The following is a 22199-nucleotide window of genomic DNA, read 5'->3' as shown; positions in this document are numbered from 1 at the left end:
CAGACATACTATATACATCAGTCATGAACCAGACACATATTGTACATCACTCATGAACCAGACACATGCTGTACATCACTCATAAACAAGACACATACTGTACATAACTCATAAAGCAGACACATACTGTACATCACTCATAAAACCAGACATACTATACGTCACTCATAAAACCAGACATACTGTACATCACTCATAATCCAGACAAATACTGTATATCAATCATAAAACCAGACATACCATACCTCACTCATAAACCAGACACATACTGTACATCACTCATAAAGCAGACACATACTGTACATCACTCATAAAACCAGACATGCTATACGTCACTCATAATCCAGACAAATACTGTATATCAATCATAAAACCAGACATACCATACCTCACTCATAAACCAGACACAAACTGTACATCACCAATAAACCAGACACACACTGTACATCACTTATAAACGAGACATACGGTATTGTACATCACTCATAATCCAGACACATACAATACATCACTCATAAGCCAGACACATACTGTACATCACTCATAAACATACAAACTGTACATCACCAATAAACCAGACACACACTGTACATCACTCATAAACCAGACATACTGTACATAACTCATAAACCAGACATACTGTACATCACTCATAAAACCAGACAGACTGTACGTCACTCATAATCCAGACATACTGTACATCACTCATAAAACCAGACATACTATACGTCACTCATAAAACCAGACATACTGTACATCAGTCATAATCCAGACATACTATATACATCACTCATGAACCAGACACATATTGTATATCAATCATAATCCAGACACATACTGCATATCAATCATAAAACCAGACATACTATACGTCACTCATAAAACCAGACATACTGTACATCACTCATAATCCAGGCACATACTGTACATCACTCATAATCCAGACATACTATATACACACATCATGAACCAGACACATATTGTACATCACTCATAAAACCAGACATACTATACGTCACTCATAAAACCAGACATACTGTACATCAGTCATAATCCAGGCACATACTGTACATCACTCATAAACCAGACATACTTTATACATCACGATGAACCAGACACATATTGTACATCACTCATAATCCAGACACATACTGCATATCAATCATAAAACCAGACATACTATACATCACTCATAAAACCAGACATATTGTACATCACTCATAATCCAGACAAATACTGTATATCAATCATAAAACCAGACATACCATACCTCACTCATAAACCAGACACATACTGTACATCACTCATAAAGCAGACACATACTGTACATCACTCATAAAACCAGACATGCTATACGTCACTCATAATCCAGACAAATACTGTATATCAATCATAAAACCAGACATACCATACCTCACTCATAAACCAGACACAAACTGTACATCACCAATAAACCAGACACACACTGTACATCACTCATAAACGAGACATACGGTACTGTACATCACTCATAATCCAGACACATACAATACATCACTCATAAGCCAGACACATACTGTACATCACTCATAAACCAAACAAACTGTACATCACCAATAAACCAGACACACACTGTACATCACTCATAAACCAGACATACTGTACATCACTCATAAACCAGACACATACTGTACATCACTCATAAAACCAGACAGACTGTACGTCACTCATAATCCAGACATACTGTACATCACTCATAAAACCAGACATACTATACGTCACTCATAAAACCAGACATACTGTACATCAGTCATAATCCAGACATACTATATACATCACTCATGAACCAGACACATATTGTACATCACTCATAATCCAGACACATACTGTATATCAATCATAAAACCTGACATACTTAGGATCACTCAGAATCCAGACGCATACAGTACATCACTCATAAAACCAGACATACTATACGTCACTCATAAAACCAGACATACTGTACATCACTCATAATCCAGGCACATACTGTACATCACTCATAATCCAGACATACTATATACACACATCATGAACCAGACACATATTGTACATCACTCATAAAACCAGACATACTATACGTCACTCATAAAACCAGACATACTGTACATCAGTCATAATCCAGGCACATACTGTACATCACTCATAAACCAGACATACTTTATACATCATGATGAACCAGACACATATTGTACATCACTCATAATCCAGACACATCCTGCATATCAATCATAAAACCAGACATACTTTAGATCACTCATAATCCAGATGCATACTGTACATCACTCATAAAACCAGACATACTATACGTCACTCATAAAACCAGACATACTGTACATCACTCATAATCCAGATGCATACTGTACATCACTCATAAAACCAGACATACTATACGTCACTCATAAAACCAGACATACTGTACATCACTCATCATCCAGACACATACTGTACATAACTCATAATCCAGACATACTATATACATAACTCATGAACCAGACACATATTGTACATCACTCATAAAACCAAACATACTATACGTCACTCATAAAACCAGACATACTGTACATCAGTCATAATCCAGGCACATACTGTACATCACTCATAATCCAGACATACTATATACATCCCTCATGAACCAGACACATATTGTACATCACTCATAATCCAGACACATACTGCATATCAATCATAAACCAGACACACTGTACATCACTCATAAAACCAGACATACTGTACATCACTCATAAAACCAAACATACTATACGTCACTCATAAAACCAGACATACTGTACATCAGTCATAATCCAGGCACATACTGTACATCACTCATAATCCAGACATACCATACGTCACTCATAATCCAGACATACTATATACACCCCTCATGAACCAGACACATATTGTACATCACTCATAATCCAGACACATACTGTACGTCACTCATAAACCAGACATACTATATACATCACTCATAATCCAGACATACTGTACATCACTCATAAAACTAAACATACTTTACATCACTCATAGGCCAGACACATACTGTACATCACTCATAAACCAGACACATGCTGTACATCACTCATAAACAAGACACATACTGTACATCACTCATAAAACCAGACATACTGTACACCACTCATAATCCAGACACATACTGTACCTCACTCATAAACCAGACACATGCTGTACATCACTCATAAACAAGACACATACTGTACATAACTCATAAACCAGACACATACTGTACATCACTCATAAAACCAGACATACCATACGTCACTCATAAAACCAGACATACTGGACATCGCTCATAAAACTAAACATACTTTACATCACTCATAATCCAGACACATACTGTACATCACTCATAAAACCAGACATACCATACCTCACTCATAAACCAGACACATGCTGTACATCACTCATAAACAAGACACATACTGTACATCACTCATAAACCAGACATACGGTACTGTACATTACTCATAATCCAGACACATACTATACATCACTCATAAGCCAGACACATCCTGTACATCACTCATAAACCATGCAAACTGTACATCACCAATAAACCAGACACACACTGTACGTCACTCATAAACCAGACATACTGTACATCACTCATAAACCAGACACATATTGTGCATCACTCATAATCCAGACACATACTATACATCACTCATAAAACCAGACATACCATATAAATCACTCATAAACCAGACATACTATATACATCACTCATAAACCAGACACATACTGTACATCACTCATAAACCAGACATACTATATACATCACTCATAATCCAGACACATACTGTACATCACTCATAATCCAGACATACTATTTACATCACTCATAAACCAGACACATATTGTGCATCACTCATAATCCAGACACATACTATATATCAATCATAAAACCAGACATACTATATAAATCACTCATAAACCAGACATACTATATACATCACTCATAAACCAGACACATATTGTGCATCACTCATAATCCAGACACATACTATATATCAATCATTAAACCAGACATACCGGTACTTTACATCACTCATAATCCAGACACATACTGTACATCACTCATAAAACCAGACATACTATATAAATCACTCATAAACCAGACATACTATATACATCACTCATAAACCAGACACATACTGTACATCACTCATAAACCAGACATACTATATACATCACTCATAATCCAGACACATACTGTACATCACTCATAAAACCAGACATACTACATACATCACTCAGAATCCAGACATACTATTTACATCACTCATAAACCAGACACATATTGTGCATCACTCATAATCCAGACACATACTATATATCAATCATAAAACCAGACATACTATATAAATCACTCATAAACCAGACATACTATATACATCACTCATAAACCAGACACATATTGTGCATCACTCATAATCCAGACACATACTATATATCAATCATAAAACCAGACATACCGGTACTTTACATCACTCATAATCCAGACACATACTGTATATCACTCATAAAACCAGACATACTATATAAATCACTCATAAACCAGACATACTATATACATCACTCATAAACCAGACACATACTGTGCATCAATCATAAAACCAGACATACTATATAAATCACTCATAAACCAGACACATACTGTACATCACTCATAAACCAGACATACTATATACATCACTCATAATCCAGACACATACTGTACATCACTCATAAAACCAGACATACTATATACATCACTCATAATCCAGACATACTATATACATCACTCATAAACCAGACACATACTGTACATCACTCATAAACCAGACATACTATATACATCACTCATAAACCAGACATACTATATACATCACTCATAAACCAGACACATACTGTACATCACTCATAAACCAGACATACTATATACATCACTCATAATCCAGACACATACTGTACATGACTCATAAAACCAGACATACTATATACATCAGTCATGAACCAGACACATATTGTACATCACTCATGAACCAGACACATGCTGTACATCACTCATAAACAAGACACATGCTGTACATCACTCATAAACAAGACACATATTGTACATCACTCATGAACCAGACACATGCTGTACATCACTCATAAACAAGACACATACTTTACATCACTCATAATCCAGACACATACTGTCCATCACTCATAAAATCAGACATACTATATACATCACTCATAAACAAGACACATACTTTACATCACTCATAATCCAGACACATACTGTACATCACTCATAAAACCAGACATACTATATAAATCACTCATAAACCAGACATACTATATACATCACTCATAATCCAGACACATACTTTACATCACTCATAAACCAGACATACTATATACATCACTCATAAACCAGACACATACTGTACATCACTCATAAACCAGACATACTATATACATCACTCATAATCTAGACACATACTGTACATCACTCATAAAATCAGACATACTATATACATCACTCATAAACAAGACACATACTGTACATCACTCATAAAATCAGACATACTATATACATCACTCATAAACAAGACACATACTTTACATCACTCATAAAATCAGACATACTATATACATCACTCATAAACAAGACACATACTTTACATCACTCATAATCCAGACACATACTGTACATCACTCATAAAACCAGACATACTGTACATCACTCATAAAACCAGACATACAAATACATCACTCATAAACCAGACACATACTGCATATCAATCATAAAACCAGACATACTTTAGATCACTCATAATCCAGATGCATACTGTACATCACTCATAAAACCAGACATACTATACGTCACTCATAAAACCAGACATACTGTACATCACTCATAATCCAGATGCATACTGTACATCACTCATAAAACCAGACATACTATACGTCACTCATAAAACCAGACATACTGTACATCACTCATCATCCAGACACATACTGTACATAACTCATAATCCAGACATACTATATACATAACTCATGAACCAGACACATATTGTACATCACTCATAAAACCAAACATACTATACGTCACTCATAAAACCAGACATACTGTACATCAGTCATAATCCAGGCACATACTGTACATCACTCATAATCCAGACATACTATATACATCCCTCATGAACCAGACACATATTGTACATCACTCATAATCCAGACACATACTGCATATCAATCATAAACCAGACACACTGTACATCACTCATAAAACCAGACATACTGTACATCACTCATAAAACCAAACATACTATACGTCACTCATAAAACCAGACATACTGTACATCAGTCATAATCCAGGCACATACTGTACATCACTCATAATCCAGACATACCATACGTCACTCATAATCCAGACATACTATATACACCCCTCATGAACCAGACACATATTGTACATCACTCATAATCCAGACACATACTGTACGTCACTCATAAACCAGACATACTATATACATCACTCATAATCCAGACATACTGTACATCACTCATAAAACTAAACATACTTTACATCACTCATAGGCCAGACACATACTGTACATCACTCATAAACCAGACACATGCTGTACATCACTCATAAACAAGACACATACTGTACATCACTCATAAAACCAGACATACTGTACACCACTCATAATCCAGACACATACTGTACCTCACTCATAAACCAGACACATGCTGTACATCACTCATAAACAAGACACATACTGTACATAACTCATAAACCAGACACATACTGTACATCACTCATAAAACCAGACATACCATACGTCACTCATAAAACCAGACATACTGGACATCGCTCATAAAACTAAACATACTTTACATCACTCATAATCCAGACACATACTGTACATCACTCATAAAACCAGACATACCATACCTCACTCATAAACCAGACACATGCTGTACATCACTCATAAACAAGACACATACTGTACATCACTCATAAACCAGACATACGGTACTGTACATTACTCATAATCCAGACACATACTATACATCACTCATAAGCCAGACACATCCTGTACATCACTCATAAACCATGCAAACTGTACATCACCAATAAACCAGACACACACTGTACGTCACTCATAAACCAGACATACTGTACATCACTCATAAACCAGACACATATTGTGCATCACTCATAATCCAGACACATACTATACATCACTCATAAAACCAGACATACCATATAAATCACTCATAAACCAGACATACTATATACATCACTCATAAACCAGACACATACTGTACATCACTCATAAACCAGACATACTATATACATCACTCATAATCCAGACACATACTGTACATCACTCATAAAACCAGACATACTACATACATCACTCATAATCCAGACATACTATTTACATCACTCATAAACCAGACACATATTGTGCATCACTCATAATCCAGACACATACTATATATCAATCATAAAACCAGACATACTATATAAATCACTCATAAACCAGACATACTATATACATCACTCATAAACCAGACACATATTGTGCATCACTCATAATCCAGACACATACTATATATCAATCATTAAACCAGACATACCGGTACTTTACATCACTCATAATCCAGACACATACTGTACATCACTCATAAAACCAGACATACTATATAAATCACTCATAAACCAGACATACTATATACATCACTCATAAACCAGACACATACTGTACATCACTCATAAACCAGACATACTATATACATCACTCATAATCCAGACACATACTGTACATCACTCATAAAACCAGACATACTACATACATCACTCATAATCCAGACATACTATTTACATCACTCATAAACCAGACACATATTGTGCATCACTCATAATCCAGACACATACTATATATCAATCATAAAACCAGACATACTATATAAATCACTCATAAACCAGACATACTATATACATCACTCATAAACCAGACACATATTGTGCATCACTCATAATCCAGACACATACTATATATCAATCATAAAACCAGACATACCGGTACTTTACATCACTCATAATCCAGACACATACTGTATATCACTCATAAAACCAGACATACTATATAAATCACTCATAAACCAGACATACTATATACATCACTCATAAACCAGACATACTATATACATCACTCATAAACCAGACACATACTGTACATCACTCATAAACCAGACATACTATATACATCACTCATAATCCAGACACATACTGTACATCACTCATAAAACCAGACATACTATATACATCACTCATAATCCAGACATACTATATACATCACTCATAAACCAGACACATACTGTACATCACTCATAAACCAGACATACTATATACATCACTCATAAACCAGACATACTATATACATCACTCATAAACCAGACACATACTGTACATCACTCATAAACCAGACATACTATATACATCACTCATAATCCAGACACATACTGTACATGACTCATAAAACCAGACATACTATATACATCAGTCATGAACCAGACACATATTGTACATCACTCATGAACCAGACACATGCTGTACATCACTCATAAACAAGACACATGCTGTACATCACTCATAAACAAGACACATATTGTACATCACTCATGAACCAGACACATGCTGTACATCACTCATAAACAAGACACATACTTTACATCACTCATAATCCAGACACATACTGTCCATCACTCATAAAATCAGACATACTATATACATCACTCATAAACAAGACACATACTTTACATCACTCATAATCCAGACACATACTGTACATCACTCATAAAACCAGACATACTATATAAATCACTCATAAACCAGACATACTATATACATCACTCATAATCCAGACACATACTTTACATCACTCATAAACCAGACATACTATATACATCACTCATAAACCAGACACATACTGTACATCACTCATAAACCAGACATACTATATACATCACTCATAATCTAGACACATACTGTACATCACTCATAAAATCAGACATACTATATACATCACTCATAAACAAGACACATACTGTACATCACTCGTAAAATCAGACATACTATATACATCACTCATAAACAAGACACATACTTTACATCACTCATAAAATCAGACATACTATATACATCACTCATAAACAAGACACATACTTTACATCACTCATAATCCAGACACATACTGTACATCACTCATAAAACCAGACATACTGTACATCACTCATAAAACCAGACATACAAATACATCACTCATAAACCAGACACATACTGTACATCACTCATAAAACCAGACATACTATAGACATCACTTATAAACCAGACACATACTGTACATCACTCATAAGCCAGACACATACTATACATCACTCATAAGCCAGACACATACTGTACATCACTCATAAACCAGACATACTATAGACATCACTCATAAACCAGACACATACTGTACATCACTCATAATCCAGACATACTATATGCATCACTCATAAACCAGACACATACTATACATCACTCATAAGCCAGACACATACTGTACATCACTCATAAAACCAGACATACTGTACATCACTCATAATCCAGACAAACTGCCGGTCACTCATAAACCAGACATACTGTCTGCCACTCCTAGACCAGGCATACTGTTCATACTGAAGCAGACATGCACTGTATGTGCAGTACATTATACTTACATACTTTTTACATATTACACAACCATGTTACACACACTGAAAGTACATGATGCTCAACTAAAGCAGACATGTCCCTATGTATATAACACTTACAAGTATGATATACTGTAAATCATACTTTAAACATACCACACAGTAATTAAAGGAAGTATTCAACAAATGCAAGAATCAGCAAACATCGAAAGAATAGAACAAACTTTTATTTGCCACCACACTGTTGGAGCATCTTGGCATAAATTAAAGAAGGGCATAGTGCCGATAAAAAAATTTTCAAAGGGTAAGGAAATGAAAATTGAATAAAAATTAAACCCCATACAAACAAATCTCAATACAGTATATCATCCAGGATTACACTAGCGTCATGATGTTTCGATTACAAAGGTAAGCATCAGAAACAGTGGAATGAGCAATCCATGAGGTCACCAGTAATGCCACCCAGATCCTCTAAGTAAAAAGCATCTTGGTGTACCAAAAGGCAGTGTTGCACTGGACCCATCTCACCGAGTGGAGTTTCTGATAGAGTCCGCACGCGTTGCACACGTAACCTCCATCGGCATTCTTTCTCCACAGGGTGGTCGTCGTGGTGAGGCAGTTCACGCAGAAAACCCCCGGCCCTCTGTGGCGCTGCGGAGATGAAAAATTGTGCATTCTACTGAAGAAACAGACAGCTGTGCGCATTGCTCGGCTTGTTTGCAACATCACAGAACACTGATTAGACCACCACGTTTCCTTTTCCTAAAGCGCTTACTTAGGTTACTGGAAAATCAACTGCCATGCTCAAGAAATCATTTGAATCAGTACATGGTCACCAAATAATGTTTTGTCCAAGCTATATCTTGAACGGTTTTTGAAATATCTCACACACAAGCCAAGTTGATGAGATGTTTGCCATAGCAACATAATTCAGCCAATCACAACCACGATCCAATCAGGTTGAGATAATGTCAAGAGGAATATATATCTGTATTATGCAAAGCTAAATTTTTAACGGTTTTTGAAATATCGTGTACACAAAAATACATGGACGGATCATCAGTCAGTCGGTCGGTTGGATGGAACTCATTTTAATGCCTCCATCTCTGACCTTGTCGGAGGGTCAGGGAACAAAAACTAAAAAAGGTAAAAATAAATCCACATGCCAATGAGTGAGAAACGACGAGAATGATGTGTACGAGATGTGCAGACAACCATCAAGCATTTGGAACTGACATATATATATATATATATATATAATCGGGAGATTAAATCAGACGTGGACGTAGCTTTAGGACGTCGATCTTTAATTTGACAAGCTTTCGACCAACAAAGGTCTTCTTCTTAGTCGTCCCCAAGTTCAACGGAAGTAGTTGTGGTAGAAAGTTTCGTTGTGATTAACGTTGGGAGCTCAAAGTAGTAAGATCCCAAACAAAGAGCAAAACAACAACTCACCTTGTTGAGAGGATGAGGTAATCATTGGAGATTCACCCGTTGCCAAGTGGCAGTTTGTAGTTGGCGTCACGTGGGTCCTTTTTTCTACAAACTATTTTTTCACCCTTAAGGCTGATGTTAGATGAGCAGTAACATTACCTTTAAAACTATGTATAGGTTGCGTTTGTACTATTTTCGGTTTTTTAATCATTAGCACATTTGAGAGGTCACATGACTCCCTTCTTTGCTGAACTTACCGATCACTTAATTAAGAGTTGTTTCTTACATATGATAACATATTTGATGATCGGATCTCACCATGAAACTAATTATATCGATATCTGTGTTGAAATCCAATAAAAATTGGGCTTTTTATAAAGATTTGTATATGTGGATCGACTCTCGGAGATTATGACAACAGGTGGCAGCTCGGACGGTTTTAAGTTATGAATTGTGAGAAATAACTGTTTTAAAACCCCTTTGGATTCAGGGTGGTAAAAGATGTTATCCTATAAAGTTTTGTGCCGATTAACATTGGGAGCTCAGAGGAGTAGGTTCACAAACAAACAAACAAACAAACGGACATTATGTATGTATATATATAGTGTTGTGGATATGAGAATGTTTTTTTTATTTATTGTTGTGTAATGAATTGTTGTAAAATGTCACCCTCCTTCCTACATTTGTTGTTGTATAAAGGTCAAAGGGCGTTCCCGTAGTTAATTCCATAAAACATACACGAAGGACACCATATATCCCTGTTCAGTAGTTATATCCTTATTATGTGTATTCGTGTAAGGCTGTGTCTTCCATTAATTTAAATACTCCATTGCACCAAGTGAAATAAGAGTAGATTCCCTTCACATTCCCCTTCCAACAATTGCCAACTGTTCCCTCCGCGACTCCATTCGCCACGAGGTCGGCTCGGAGAAGAAGGGGGAGGAGCTGCCGAATCCTGGGCATGCCCGCCCATCGTCATCAAGGGCGGAGCCAGAGGGCCGTGCCGACCAATCAGGGCCGAGGCGAGCTCACCGATGGGCGTGTTCTAGAGGCCGGCGGCTTGATTTGCCCGCGGGGTTATAAAGAGCGCGCGCGGAAGCCGTAAAAAAGAAGTGCGCACGAGGGCGAAGCAAGAGAGGAACGTCCTGAGAGAGATACGTCCTAAGATATACGTCCAAAGAGATACATGCAGAGATACGTGCGATGATCAAGTGCAAGCGAGTCAGAGCAGCGAAGTGCGAAGTGTCAAGTAGGGCAAGTGCTGAGTGTGCAGTGCCAAGCGCAAGAGAGTTCTAAGGAGGAGCTTTGGAGAGCGCACGGTGCACCGGAGGGGCTTCGCCGTGCAGTTTGGAACCGCGGCTGTTGGCGATCCCAGCTCGGGTATTGACGGCAGCTATCCGCTCCCGGCCCGACCGATCCCCGCTGAACCTTCCTCCCCCGCCAAGCCATACCTCCTTCCGATCCTTCCTGCCTGCAAATTCCCAATTCGTGTGAGTCCGTCTTTCGTTTGTTCTGTCCAGGGTTCTAAGTAAGACTGCCATAGATAAGCTAAGGTTCACTGTGTCCGCTTCTTCTTCTTCTGTTTTTATTTTATTATCCTTCCTTCTCCTTTATATATATATAAATTTATATTTATAATCCGCTTTATATTCTTCTCCCGCTTTGCGGGGAAAAATGGCCTCTAAACGGTGGTTTTTTTATCCTTCCTTCTCCTTGGTTTCTTTGATTGTGTAAATAGTAGGAATAAATTTAGTAGCATTTCCAACCTTTTTGCTTTGGTGTTCTTCTTCTTCACATCCTTCGCTTTAGTCTTTTCCCCATTGAATATCTGTGGCGCGATTCGGCCAACGTTCAGGAATCGGGTTAGTCGGGGTAACTGTTCGGGCGCGGCGGCCATCCGCTCGGCAAACAACATCCTCGCCGCGGTCCTGTAACAATATATATATATATATATATATATATATATATATATATATATATATATATATACACAGGACAGGCACAGCAAGGTGCTTGGGCTAGGTGGGCAGGTGAGGACATTGAAGTGGCACAAGATTAGGAGGATGGAGCCAATATTGTTGAGTTTCCTGTTGCGGGCAACGTTTGATGTGCTTCCGTCACCAGTAAACTTGAGATTGTGGGGGTTGTTGCAGGAGGAAAGATTTTCTTTGTGTGGAGGTTTGGGAACAGTGCAGCATGTGCTGAGTGCATGCTCAGTAGCATTGGCAGCAGGAAGATACAAGTGGCGGCATGATCAGATGCTGGTGGTGGTAGTGCAGATGGTGCAACAAGAGGTGCTGAGATCGAGAGAGAAGAGTGGAGAAGGAGACCGATGGGGAGATATGTTGTTTGTCAAAGAGGGCCAAGTGGTAAGAGGTGGAAAGAGAAGGAGGTGGAAAGCAAGAGGGCTGTCAGATGCTTGTATTTGGCAGGAGGTGGCAGACCTGAAGCCACAATTGGTATTCCCAGAAGAGATATGAGTGACAAGGTTGCGGCCTGATATTGTCATCTGGTCAGGTGCAACAAGACAGGTCATCTTAGGGGAATTGTCTGTACCTTGGGAAGAGAACATGGAGGAGGTGCACGAGAGGAAGAGAGGAAAGTGCTGTGAGCTGGAGGCAGAGTGTCGGGAGAAGGGTTGGCGAGTTTCTTGTCAGGCATTTGAGGTGGGGTGCAGAGGATATATTGGCAATTCCTTTTCTGCATTTCTTGCTTGGCTTGGAGTGTGTGGTACAGAAAGAAGGAGGATGTGTGACAAAGTGGCCCAGGTTTCCGTGAAAAGCTCACTTTGGATATGGAGGAAATTTATGGAGGCACGTCGAACGGTGTAGGTTTAGGTTGTGGGTGGTGGTTCATTTCAGCCTAAAGGGATAGTGCCTGAGCACGGAAGTGAAATGGAGATGTGTGAATGGTGTGTGTGTGTGTGTGGGTGTGTGTGTGTGCGTGTGTGTGTTTTGTAGGAGTGTGTGTGGTTTTGCATGAATGTATTTTTGTTTGAGTGGTACATGTTGCAAGGGTAGGTGGTCGGTTTTTGTTTTTTTTGGGGTGTGAGTGGATGAGGGGCTGTGGATTCTGGGAGTGGAGGCGGTTTTGTTGTTGTAGTCTGTGTGCTGGGGGTGGGGGTATGTACGCATCCAGGTGTAGCTGTTGCATGTGGAGGTGTATGTGTCCATGCTGTCCCACCTTAGCTGACTATCGAGGTTGAAGGGCCGAAACGGGATGATGCTAAGGACCTCGACTGAGGAACCCGGCCAGTGAGGCACACCTGTGACCAGGTGCTTTGAAATATATTGTTGCGGTTTTGTGTTTTTATAATAAAGGTTAATTTCCCCTCCTAGTTAGTTACACTGCAACATGTAGCCTCGTTTAAGCTCAGTTATTTCTTCGTAAATGTAAGCATAGTCCTTTCCTGTGTTAGTTTTGCATTGAGTAGGATAATGAGAATTCGGTGCCTTTACGATGCCTCGATGCTTTTGGTTTTGGTGCGAAATACCACGAGGCAGGCCTAAACAAGTCGATCGAGGCCGAAGGAAGGCGGAGGAGGAGCCACGGTAAGCGCGAGCCGCCAATCAGGGCTCGAGGGGAGTGACTTACCACTGCGGCAAAAGGCGGGGTTTGGATCATTCGATTCGGGCTAGGGTGGGGCAATATAACCCTGTGCCCAGAGCCCCCACCTCAGTTGAGACCTCAGATCCCCGAAGAGTCAGAGAGCCAGAGCAGTTCGGGTGAGAAGAGTTACGAATTTGAGTTGTGAGGATACGCGCGTGAGATTGCGATATGTCGAGTCATATTGGAGGAACTGAATAACTCAGTGTATACGAACTTTGCCCTGCTCCCCGCGCTCTGCGCAGTATTAATCGCGGCTGTAAAGAGAGACCCGCGCCGGGCCACAGACACGCATATTACCTTCTGCCTGCCTTTGCCGATATACGCGCCGCGAGGATTTTCCCACCTGCCTGCCTGCCTTCGCCGGGATACGTGCTGTGACCGCCAGAGGGCCACGCCGGGTGAGCTGTTCCCGGAGCGACCGAACCAGGCGCGTTCGGCATGCGGACATTCTTCCTCCATCTCCCTGTGTGTGTAAGTGGGCCCATTGTCTGGGTAATAAGTAAGACTGATTAAGACTGCCCTGTGTCTCTTCTTCTTCCAAATTATTGTAAATAGTGTAATAAATATGTTCTTCCTATTGATTCGACCGCCTTGTGTTTTCCGTCATTGACCTAGCATGGTACGAATTAGATCGCTCTGATCGTGTTCAATAAGAAAGGTAACAGCACGGGTCACGTGGTACGCCATCCGCTCGGGCGTACGCAATCATGTGTGGTTCGTGCGAGACTCGATCCCCGCATCCGCCGCGGCGTGGGTACTCAAGGTACGTGCGAAATTGTCACGAGACCCTTTTCCACGTATGCCCCGAAGTGGCGACTCAGTCTCACGGTTTCGAAGACCCAGAGAGAAAAAGGGGCTTAATCTCCCCTTTGTAAGGGTACGGGCTTCGGAAAACTGCAACAATTTGGTGTCAGTGGAGTGGTATTTGAACCCTAAAAATTTTTTGGACAAATTGGCTCCAAATTACGAGCGAACGAAATTTAGTTTTAAAATCCAAATTGTATTCGTACCATGGCTGGCCAAGGCGGTCGAATGCCAGTGGGTGTAGAAAAAGAGAAACTGATGACCCAGGACCGGCAGGGACAGTTGGTAGTGGAAGCTGTAAAGGGTGCAGCAGTTGGCAAAGAAAATGGCGGCGCCTCGCACGTGGCGGCGGAAGCCGAGCCCGCGATACGAGGGTACATGCAATCATTCATGACTCAAATGTTAGCGCTTGTGAACGGGTTCAGTGATCGAATGGAAAAATTGAGGGAGGAATCCAGGTGGGATAGGCAAAAGATTATGGCAGAGTCAAAGAGGGACATGAAAAAGGCAGGGGAGGTCATTGGGCGCAATTTGAGCCAGAAAGTAGCGGTGGTACACGACGAGGTGACACGGTGTGAGGAATGCGTGGGGAGCGAGCTTGAGCAAAGGACAGCCATGTTGACCGGGGCTATGGCAATCGCGACGTGAGGTGTAGAAAAACCGACGGTCGCCGAATTGGACAAATAAATTTCATGAGCGCCGGCGGTCGTCAACGAAAAAGAAATAATCGGGGCTGAAGAGACGGTAGACACAGAAAATAAATCGCGGGAGAAAGAAATGGAGCCTGAACAAAGTTTGTATTTACACCGTGATGCCGGGCTTGCTATCTCAATAAAAAGTTTGCAGGTGCTGCTGGGGAAGGAGGACCCCGAGGTGAGTGGAAAAAATGGCGCGAACGGGTTTTTGGCGCGCTTGGGAGAGAGACGAGACCCGGGCGTTCGTGGAAGGTCCATTGTGCGGTGTACGAGGGCGACTGGTGCGCGGTACGAGAGAGAGTGTGTGCCGGAGCGTGGGCAAGAGTGCACACCTGAGTGTGCAGAAGAAGAGTGCACAAAGGAGTGTGAGGGGTGCGGGTGCGCCTGGTTGTGCGGTTAAGGTGTGTAACAGGAGAGTGTGTTACAGAGTGTGTGCAGGAGTGCACACCCGGGGGTGTTACGGAGTGTGTAACAGAAAAGTGTGCGATGATGGGGTGCGTGAAAGGTGCGAGTTTGCCTGGGTGGTGTGCACCAAAGAGTTTGAGTACAGAGTACGAGGGAGAATGCACACCAGACTGTGTGCGGGAAAAGTGTGTCACGAAGGGTGTGAAAGGCGTGAGTGCGCCTAGGTGTGCAGGTACAAGTACGGAGTGTGAGGGAGAATGCACACCAGAGGATGTGGAAGGAGAGTGTGCAGTAACGGGATGTGTGGAAGGCGCGTGGGTGCCTGGGTGTGCGAATGTGGAATGGATCGCGAGTGGTGAGGACGCGGCTCAAGCATCGACACCGACTGGGGTAGCGTTTAGCGGGACGGGTAGCAGACGTGAGCCCCTGGTGAGTTGTGTGCAGCAGGGACCGGCAGGAATCCGTGCTGCGTCGGTCTCACAAGGACCGGCGAGCACGATTCGTGCCGGCCCCCGCACTGTATGGTTGGTGCCGTGCCGTGGCGGCAAAGGCAATCGGCGAGGTTCAAGGGGAGGTAGGAGATTTCGAAGCTGAGCACCCCGTCGGGTGCGGTGCTCTGACCGTGGCCGGTTGGGTCACCATGCGTGGGAGTGCGTGGCCCCGCGAAGGGATGGAGCCCTGCACCTCAGCCCATCCATACCTCCTCCCTTGGATCGTAAATGCCGGACGGACACCCCATACAGGCGACCAACCACCCGCATGGATCGCTCGGCCCCTCGAGGCCGAGCCGTGACGACATACATCCACATGGAGAGGCTCGTAGCGCAGCGGACTGCGAGAGTAGTGTACCCCACGTGGGGGAATGGTAGCTTAACCATTCCTCACACAACAGGGCCCATGAGCACTAGTTTAGGGGGATGGCAGTGATAGGCACATGGAGGTGCCAGCAATGGTTACCTCCATGGGGCACCGAAGCTAGCCGAGGGAGGGCTAGGATAATTGTTAGGGAATTAGAAGACTGTAGGGACAAGATGTAAGTAGTGACACCTGGACTGTAGAGGGGACGTAGGTAGCTTAGGTGGTTGTTAAAGACAAGGGAGTGCATAGTGTAAAGGGACGACGAGGGAAGCCCGAGTTTTAGGGGAAGTAGTCAGCTAGATGATGCTGTGTGTGTGAGGAATTGTGTGTGACCATAAAAGGAATTGTGTTTGAGGTGTATGGAAAGTAGTGTGTGAGCACAAATGGAATTGTGTTTTTGGTGTACGAGATAAGTAGTGTGGAATAAAAGGTGTGGCATGCATGGTGCGAAGGAGTGAATGGGGTGGGGGGGGGAGGTGGAACCCATTCACGGACACCCGGGGCGGGTAGTGTAAAGCCAGGTAGAGGGCATAGGCAAAATTTGTATGGATATTGACACCTGTGGTGCAGGTAGTGGAAACAAAGTGTTTTGTTGGGTGCATGAGTATGTGGAATGGCTGGGCGTGTGGCTTAATTGGTGCGTATGGTTATTGGGGCACTCTGCCACTGGTAGTTTGTCGGCCAGGTGAGGCCGCAGGTAGGCTCTGGGAGCCGGTTAGTCGTAGTGTTGAGTGGGGCCCGAGGATCCCAGGAGAGGACCCGGGTTGCCCAATGCCAAGGTGGGCATCAGGGGGTAAGTGCCAGGAGGGGCCTTCCCCAGTTAGGTAGTCGCAGGAGCAGGTAAGCTCGGGTGGCGGCTTCAGTGGCGGAGGTGCGCAGGTAGGTAGACCTGCTGGTAGGGCCACACGACCCAGCCCCGAAATTGTGCAAGGGCACAGTATGAAAATTTGCGGGAGTGAGACCCAAATTCTGAGGACACCACAGAGTGGGCAATGGGAATTCGAGTTTTTAGAACCACATAGTTTAAAGAGGCCGAATGGCAGGGTACGACCCCGGGTAGGTTAAATGTATATGTCAGTAGAGTAGTTAGGATGTGAGAAATCCCTTCGCACCATCCACAGCCAGTCACCAAGGAGGATGTAGCTCCACACCAGGGCTCTGTAAGCCGTTCGAGTTGTAAGACGCATCATGACGTACGTGAGACATTGTGTTTGTTCCATCCCTTCCTTCCTGGGAGGGACTGGGAGACGAATTTGGTATAGAGGGGGATATGGGAGACAAGACGTAGAGACGGATTGTAAATACAAGGGGGGCTAGGGTAGTGTACGCCGATGGTGGGGGGTACGTACGGCTAGGGACGAGCCTGCTCTGCTCGCTCTTCCGCGCCCCTCGCACCGCATTACCTTGTGTTTCTGTGTGCCATTGCATCTTTTCCGCTTTGCTTGTTGTGCCTTGTCTCTCCCCACACCCCAGGACCATTTTGGAGGTGGAGCTGTGCAGCATCCCTTCTGCACCTTGCTACATCTGTGCAGCTGAACTGTGCAGCACTTTGCTGCTGTATGCTTCTGCTGCATCCTTGTTGCACCTGTGCAGCATTTTGCTGCAAAAACATCTTGCACCTTCGGACCACTTGTTTGAGTGGCATTAATGTCACGCAATTGGACCACATGGGAGTGGCCCTGCCTGGCAAGGAATAAAATAAAAGCATTTTTGTGCATTTCATTATGGTGTGCTAGGCATGAGAAGATGTGTAAGTTTAGATAGCCCTGAAGATTAAAATGGCCTGTATGCCGGTCCGGGGGCTAGCCGGTTTGATATATGCACACAAAAGAAGCAAGATGCAAGCAGCAAGTGTCATGATTTTGAGTGTGTTTTTGCTGTGTTTTCTCTCCCCTCCAATCTTCTCTTCCAAAAAGGACAGGTCCTGGGTCATAGAATTGGAAATAAAGTTAAGTTCTGTGCTTGTAAATATAAGAATGCTGCCCACCGGCTCCGTGTTTAGTTTGAAATTCCGAAAATACTCGGTTAGTTGTGGGCGTGAATCTGATATGAAGCTGCTCAACGCAATAGGGGGAACATACCTTGTGTTTTAAAACTGTCGCACACACGGGTCAGAGTAAATGTTAGGGGGAACCACACCTATGTGTCAAATGTAAAAGTAAAGTTAATTTTGCATGTCATTCTCTAACCGGTCGTTACATTGGTGGTTCCGACTCCGGGACGAGTCTGACGAGGGAGGCGTGTCGTGTTGCGGTTTTGTGTTTTTATAATAAAGGTTAATTTCCCCTCCTAGTTAGTTACACTGCAACATGTAGCCTCGTTTAAGCTCAGTTATTTCTTAGTAAATGTAAGCGTAGTCCTTTCCTGTGTTAGTTTTGTGTTGAGTAGGATAATGAGAATTAGGTGCCTTTACGATGCTTTTGGTTTTGGCGCGAAATACCACGAGGCAGGCCTGAACAAGTCGATCGAGGCCGAAGGAGGCGGAGGAGGAGCCACGGTAAGCGCGAGCAGCCAATCAGGGCTCGAGGGGAGTGACTTACCACTGCGGCAAAAGGCGGGGTTTGGAACATTCCATTCTGGCTAGGGCGGGGAAATATAACCCTGTGCCCAGAGCCCCCATCTCAGTTGAGACCTCAGATCCCCGGGGAGTCAGAGAGCCAGGGCAGTTCGGGTAAGAAAAGTTACGAATCGGAGTTGTGAGGATACGCGCGTGAGATTGCGTTGTGTCGAGTCAAATTGGAGGAACTGAATAACTCTGTGTATACGAACTTTGCCCTGCTCCCCGCGCTCTGCGCAGTATTAATCGCGGCTGTAAAGACAGACCCGCGCCGGGCCACAGACGCGCATTTTTCCTTCTGCCTGCCTTTGCCGATATACGCGCCGCGAGGATTTTCCCGCCTGCCTGCCTGCCTTCACCGGGATACGTGCTGTGACCGCCAGAGGGCCACACCGGTGAGCTGTTCCTGGAGCGACCGAACCAGGTGCGTTCGGCGCGCGGACATTCTTCCTCCATCTCCCTGTGTGTGTAAGTGGGCCCATTGTCTGGACAAAAGGAAGACTGATTAAGACTGCCCTGTGTCTCTTCTTCTTCCAAATTATTGTAAATAGTGTAATAAATCTGTTCTTCCTTTTGATCCGACCGCCTTGTGTTTTCCATCATTGAATTAGCCTGGTACGAATTAGATCGCTCTGATCGGGTTCAATAAGAAAGGTAACAGCACGGGTCACGTGGTACGCCATCCGCTCGGGCATACGCAATCACGCGTGGTTCGTGCGAGACTCGATCCCCGCTTCCGCCGCGGCTTGGGTACTCAAGGTACGTGCGAAATTGTCCCGAGACCCTTTTCCACGTCTGCCCGGAAGTGGCGACTCAGTCTCGCCGTTTCGAAGACCCAGAGAGAAAAAGGGGCTTAATCTCCCCTTTGTAAGGGAACAGTCTTCGGAAAACCGCAACAATATATATATATGTATATGTATATATATATATATATATATATATATATATATATATATATATGTATGTATGTATGTATGTATATACGTATATATATATATATATATATATATATATATATATATATATATATATATATATATATATATATACATGATTGTGTATATATACAGACTTAGCATTTAATATGGAATATTTTTTGGTGGGGGTGAACTTACTTTTCAAGATGTCTTAGAACCAAAAGTTCATTGGAATTATGTTGAAACTATTCTAGATTTTGTTAATTTGACCTTTAAAAGAAACAAAAACCACATTTGACATTTCGAAACAAATAAATTGATCCTTGATAGTGATGTAAACTGATATCGAACTCAATTCATGGACAGTACTGTGTTAAACTTCTGTACGTTTTCCAGAATTATCTATTTATTTTGCACATTAGCCAATTTTTTTTTTAACAAAAACAAAAGTTAAATTACGACTGGGATTAGGGACAGTAAAATTACAGTTCAGTACTTCGTGTAACCCCCACGAGCATTCAGGAGAGCACGTACACATTGAGGCATGCTGTTCACGAGATTTGCCAAGGTTTGGACAGGAATCGCTTGCCATGCAGTGACAATAGCCTGCTGCAATTCACGCACAGAGGTCGGCTACTGGTCCAAGTGGTCGATTTGACGCGTTAATTCTGCGCACAAGTTCTCTATCGGATTCATATCCGGGGACATGGCAGGCCACTCCATATGCTCTACACCACGGTCAGCAAGAAAGTGTTGGATCATGCGAGCACGATGAGGCCGTGCATTGTCATCTTGGAAAACAAAGTTTCCTCGAAAGGCTGCACGAGCAAATGGAAGCAATGATTCTTCCAGAATGGCCCTGTACTTGAACTGGTTCAGGTTTCCATTCAGAACAACCAGGTCAGTTTTGCCCCCTGCATGAAAAGCAGCCCAAACGGTCACCCCACCACCTCCAGCTTGGACTCTTGGCACTATACAATCTTTGTTGCAGGCTTCATGCACTTGTCTGCACACTCGGACGCAGCTATCTTGACGATAGACCAGAAATCTAGACTCGTCACTGAAGATCACGTGATTCCAGTATCCTGGCTGCCATTGACGGTGCTCTCTGGCCCACTGCAATCCGTGCTGGCGGTGTTGTCTGGTCAGGCGTGG

The 22199-nt window shown here is 42.5% G+C and overlaps 1 protein-coding gene across 2 annotated transcripts in view; it reads right to left on the bottom strand.

The window, feature by feature from the left end:
* LOC137413651 (zinc finger transcription factor Trps1) overlaps positions 1-22199 on the bottom strand; it is a 131189-nt gene that overhangs the window by 41347 nt on the left and 67643 nt on the right. For both annotated transcript variants that reach the window (XM_068099082.2, XM_078773224.1), the window contains exon 5: positions 10294-10416. In XM_068099082.2, the coding sequence (XP_067955183.1) occupies positions 10294-10416 (123 nt within the window). The remainder of the gene's footprint in view (positions 1-10293; positions 10417-22199) is intronic.

The sequence above is a fragment of the Myxine glutinosa genome, chromosome 2, assembly GCF_964187855.1.
Source record: "Myxine glutinosa chromosome 2, kmMyxGlut1.1, whole genome shotgun sequence".
In the NCBI taxonomy this organism is placed as follows: Eukaryota; Metazoa; Chordata; class Myxini; order Myxiniformes; family Myxinidae; genus Myxine; species Myxine glutinosa.
This window is presented reverse-complemented; position numbering and strand designations above follow the sequence as displayed.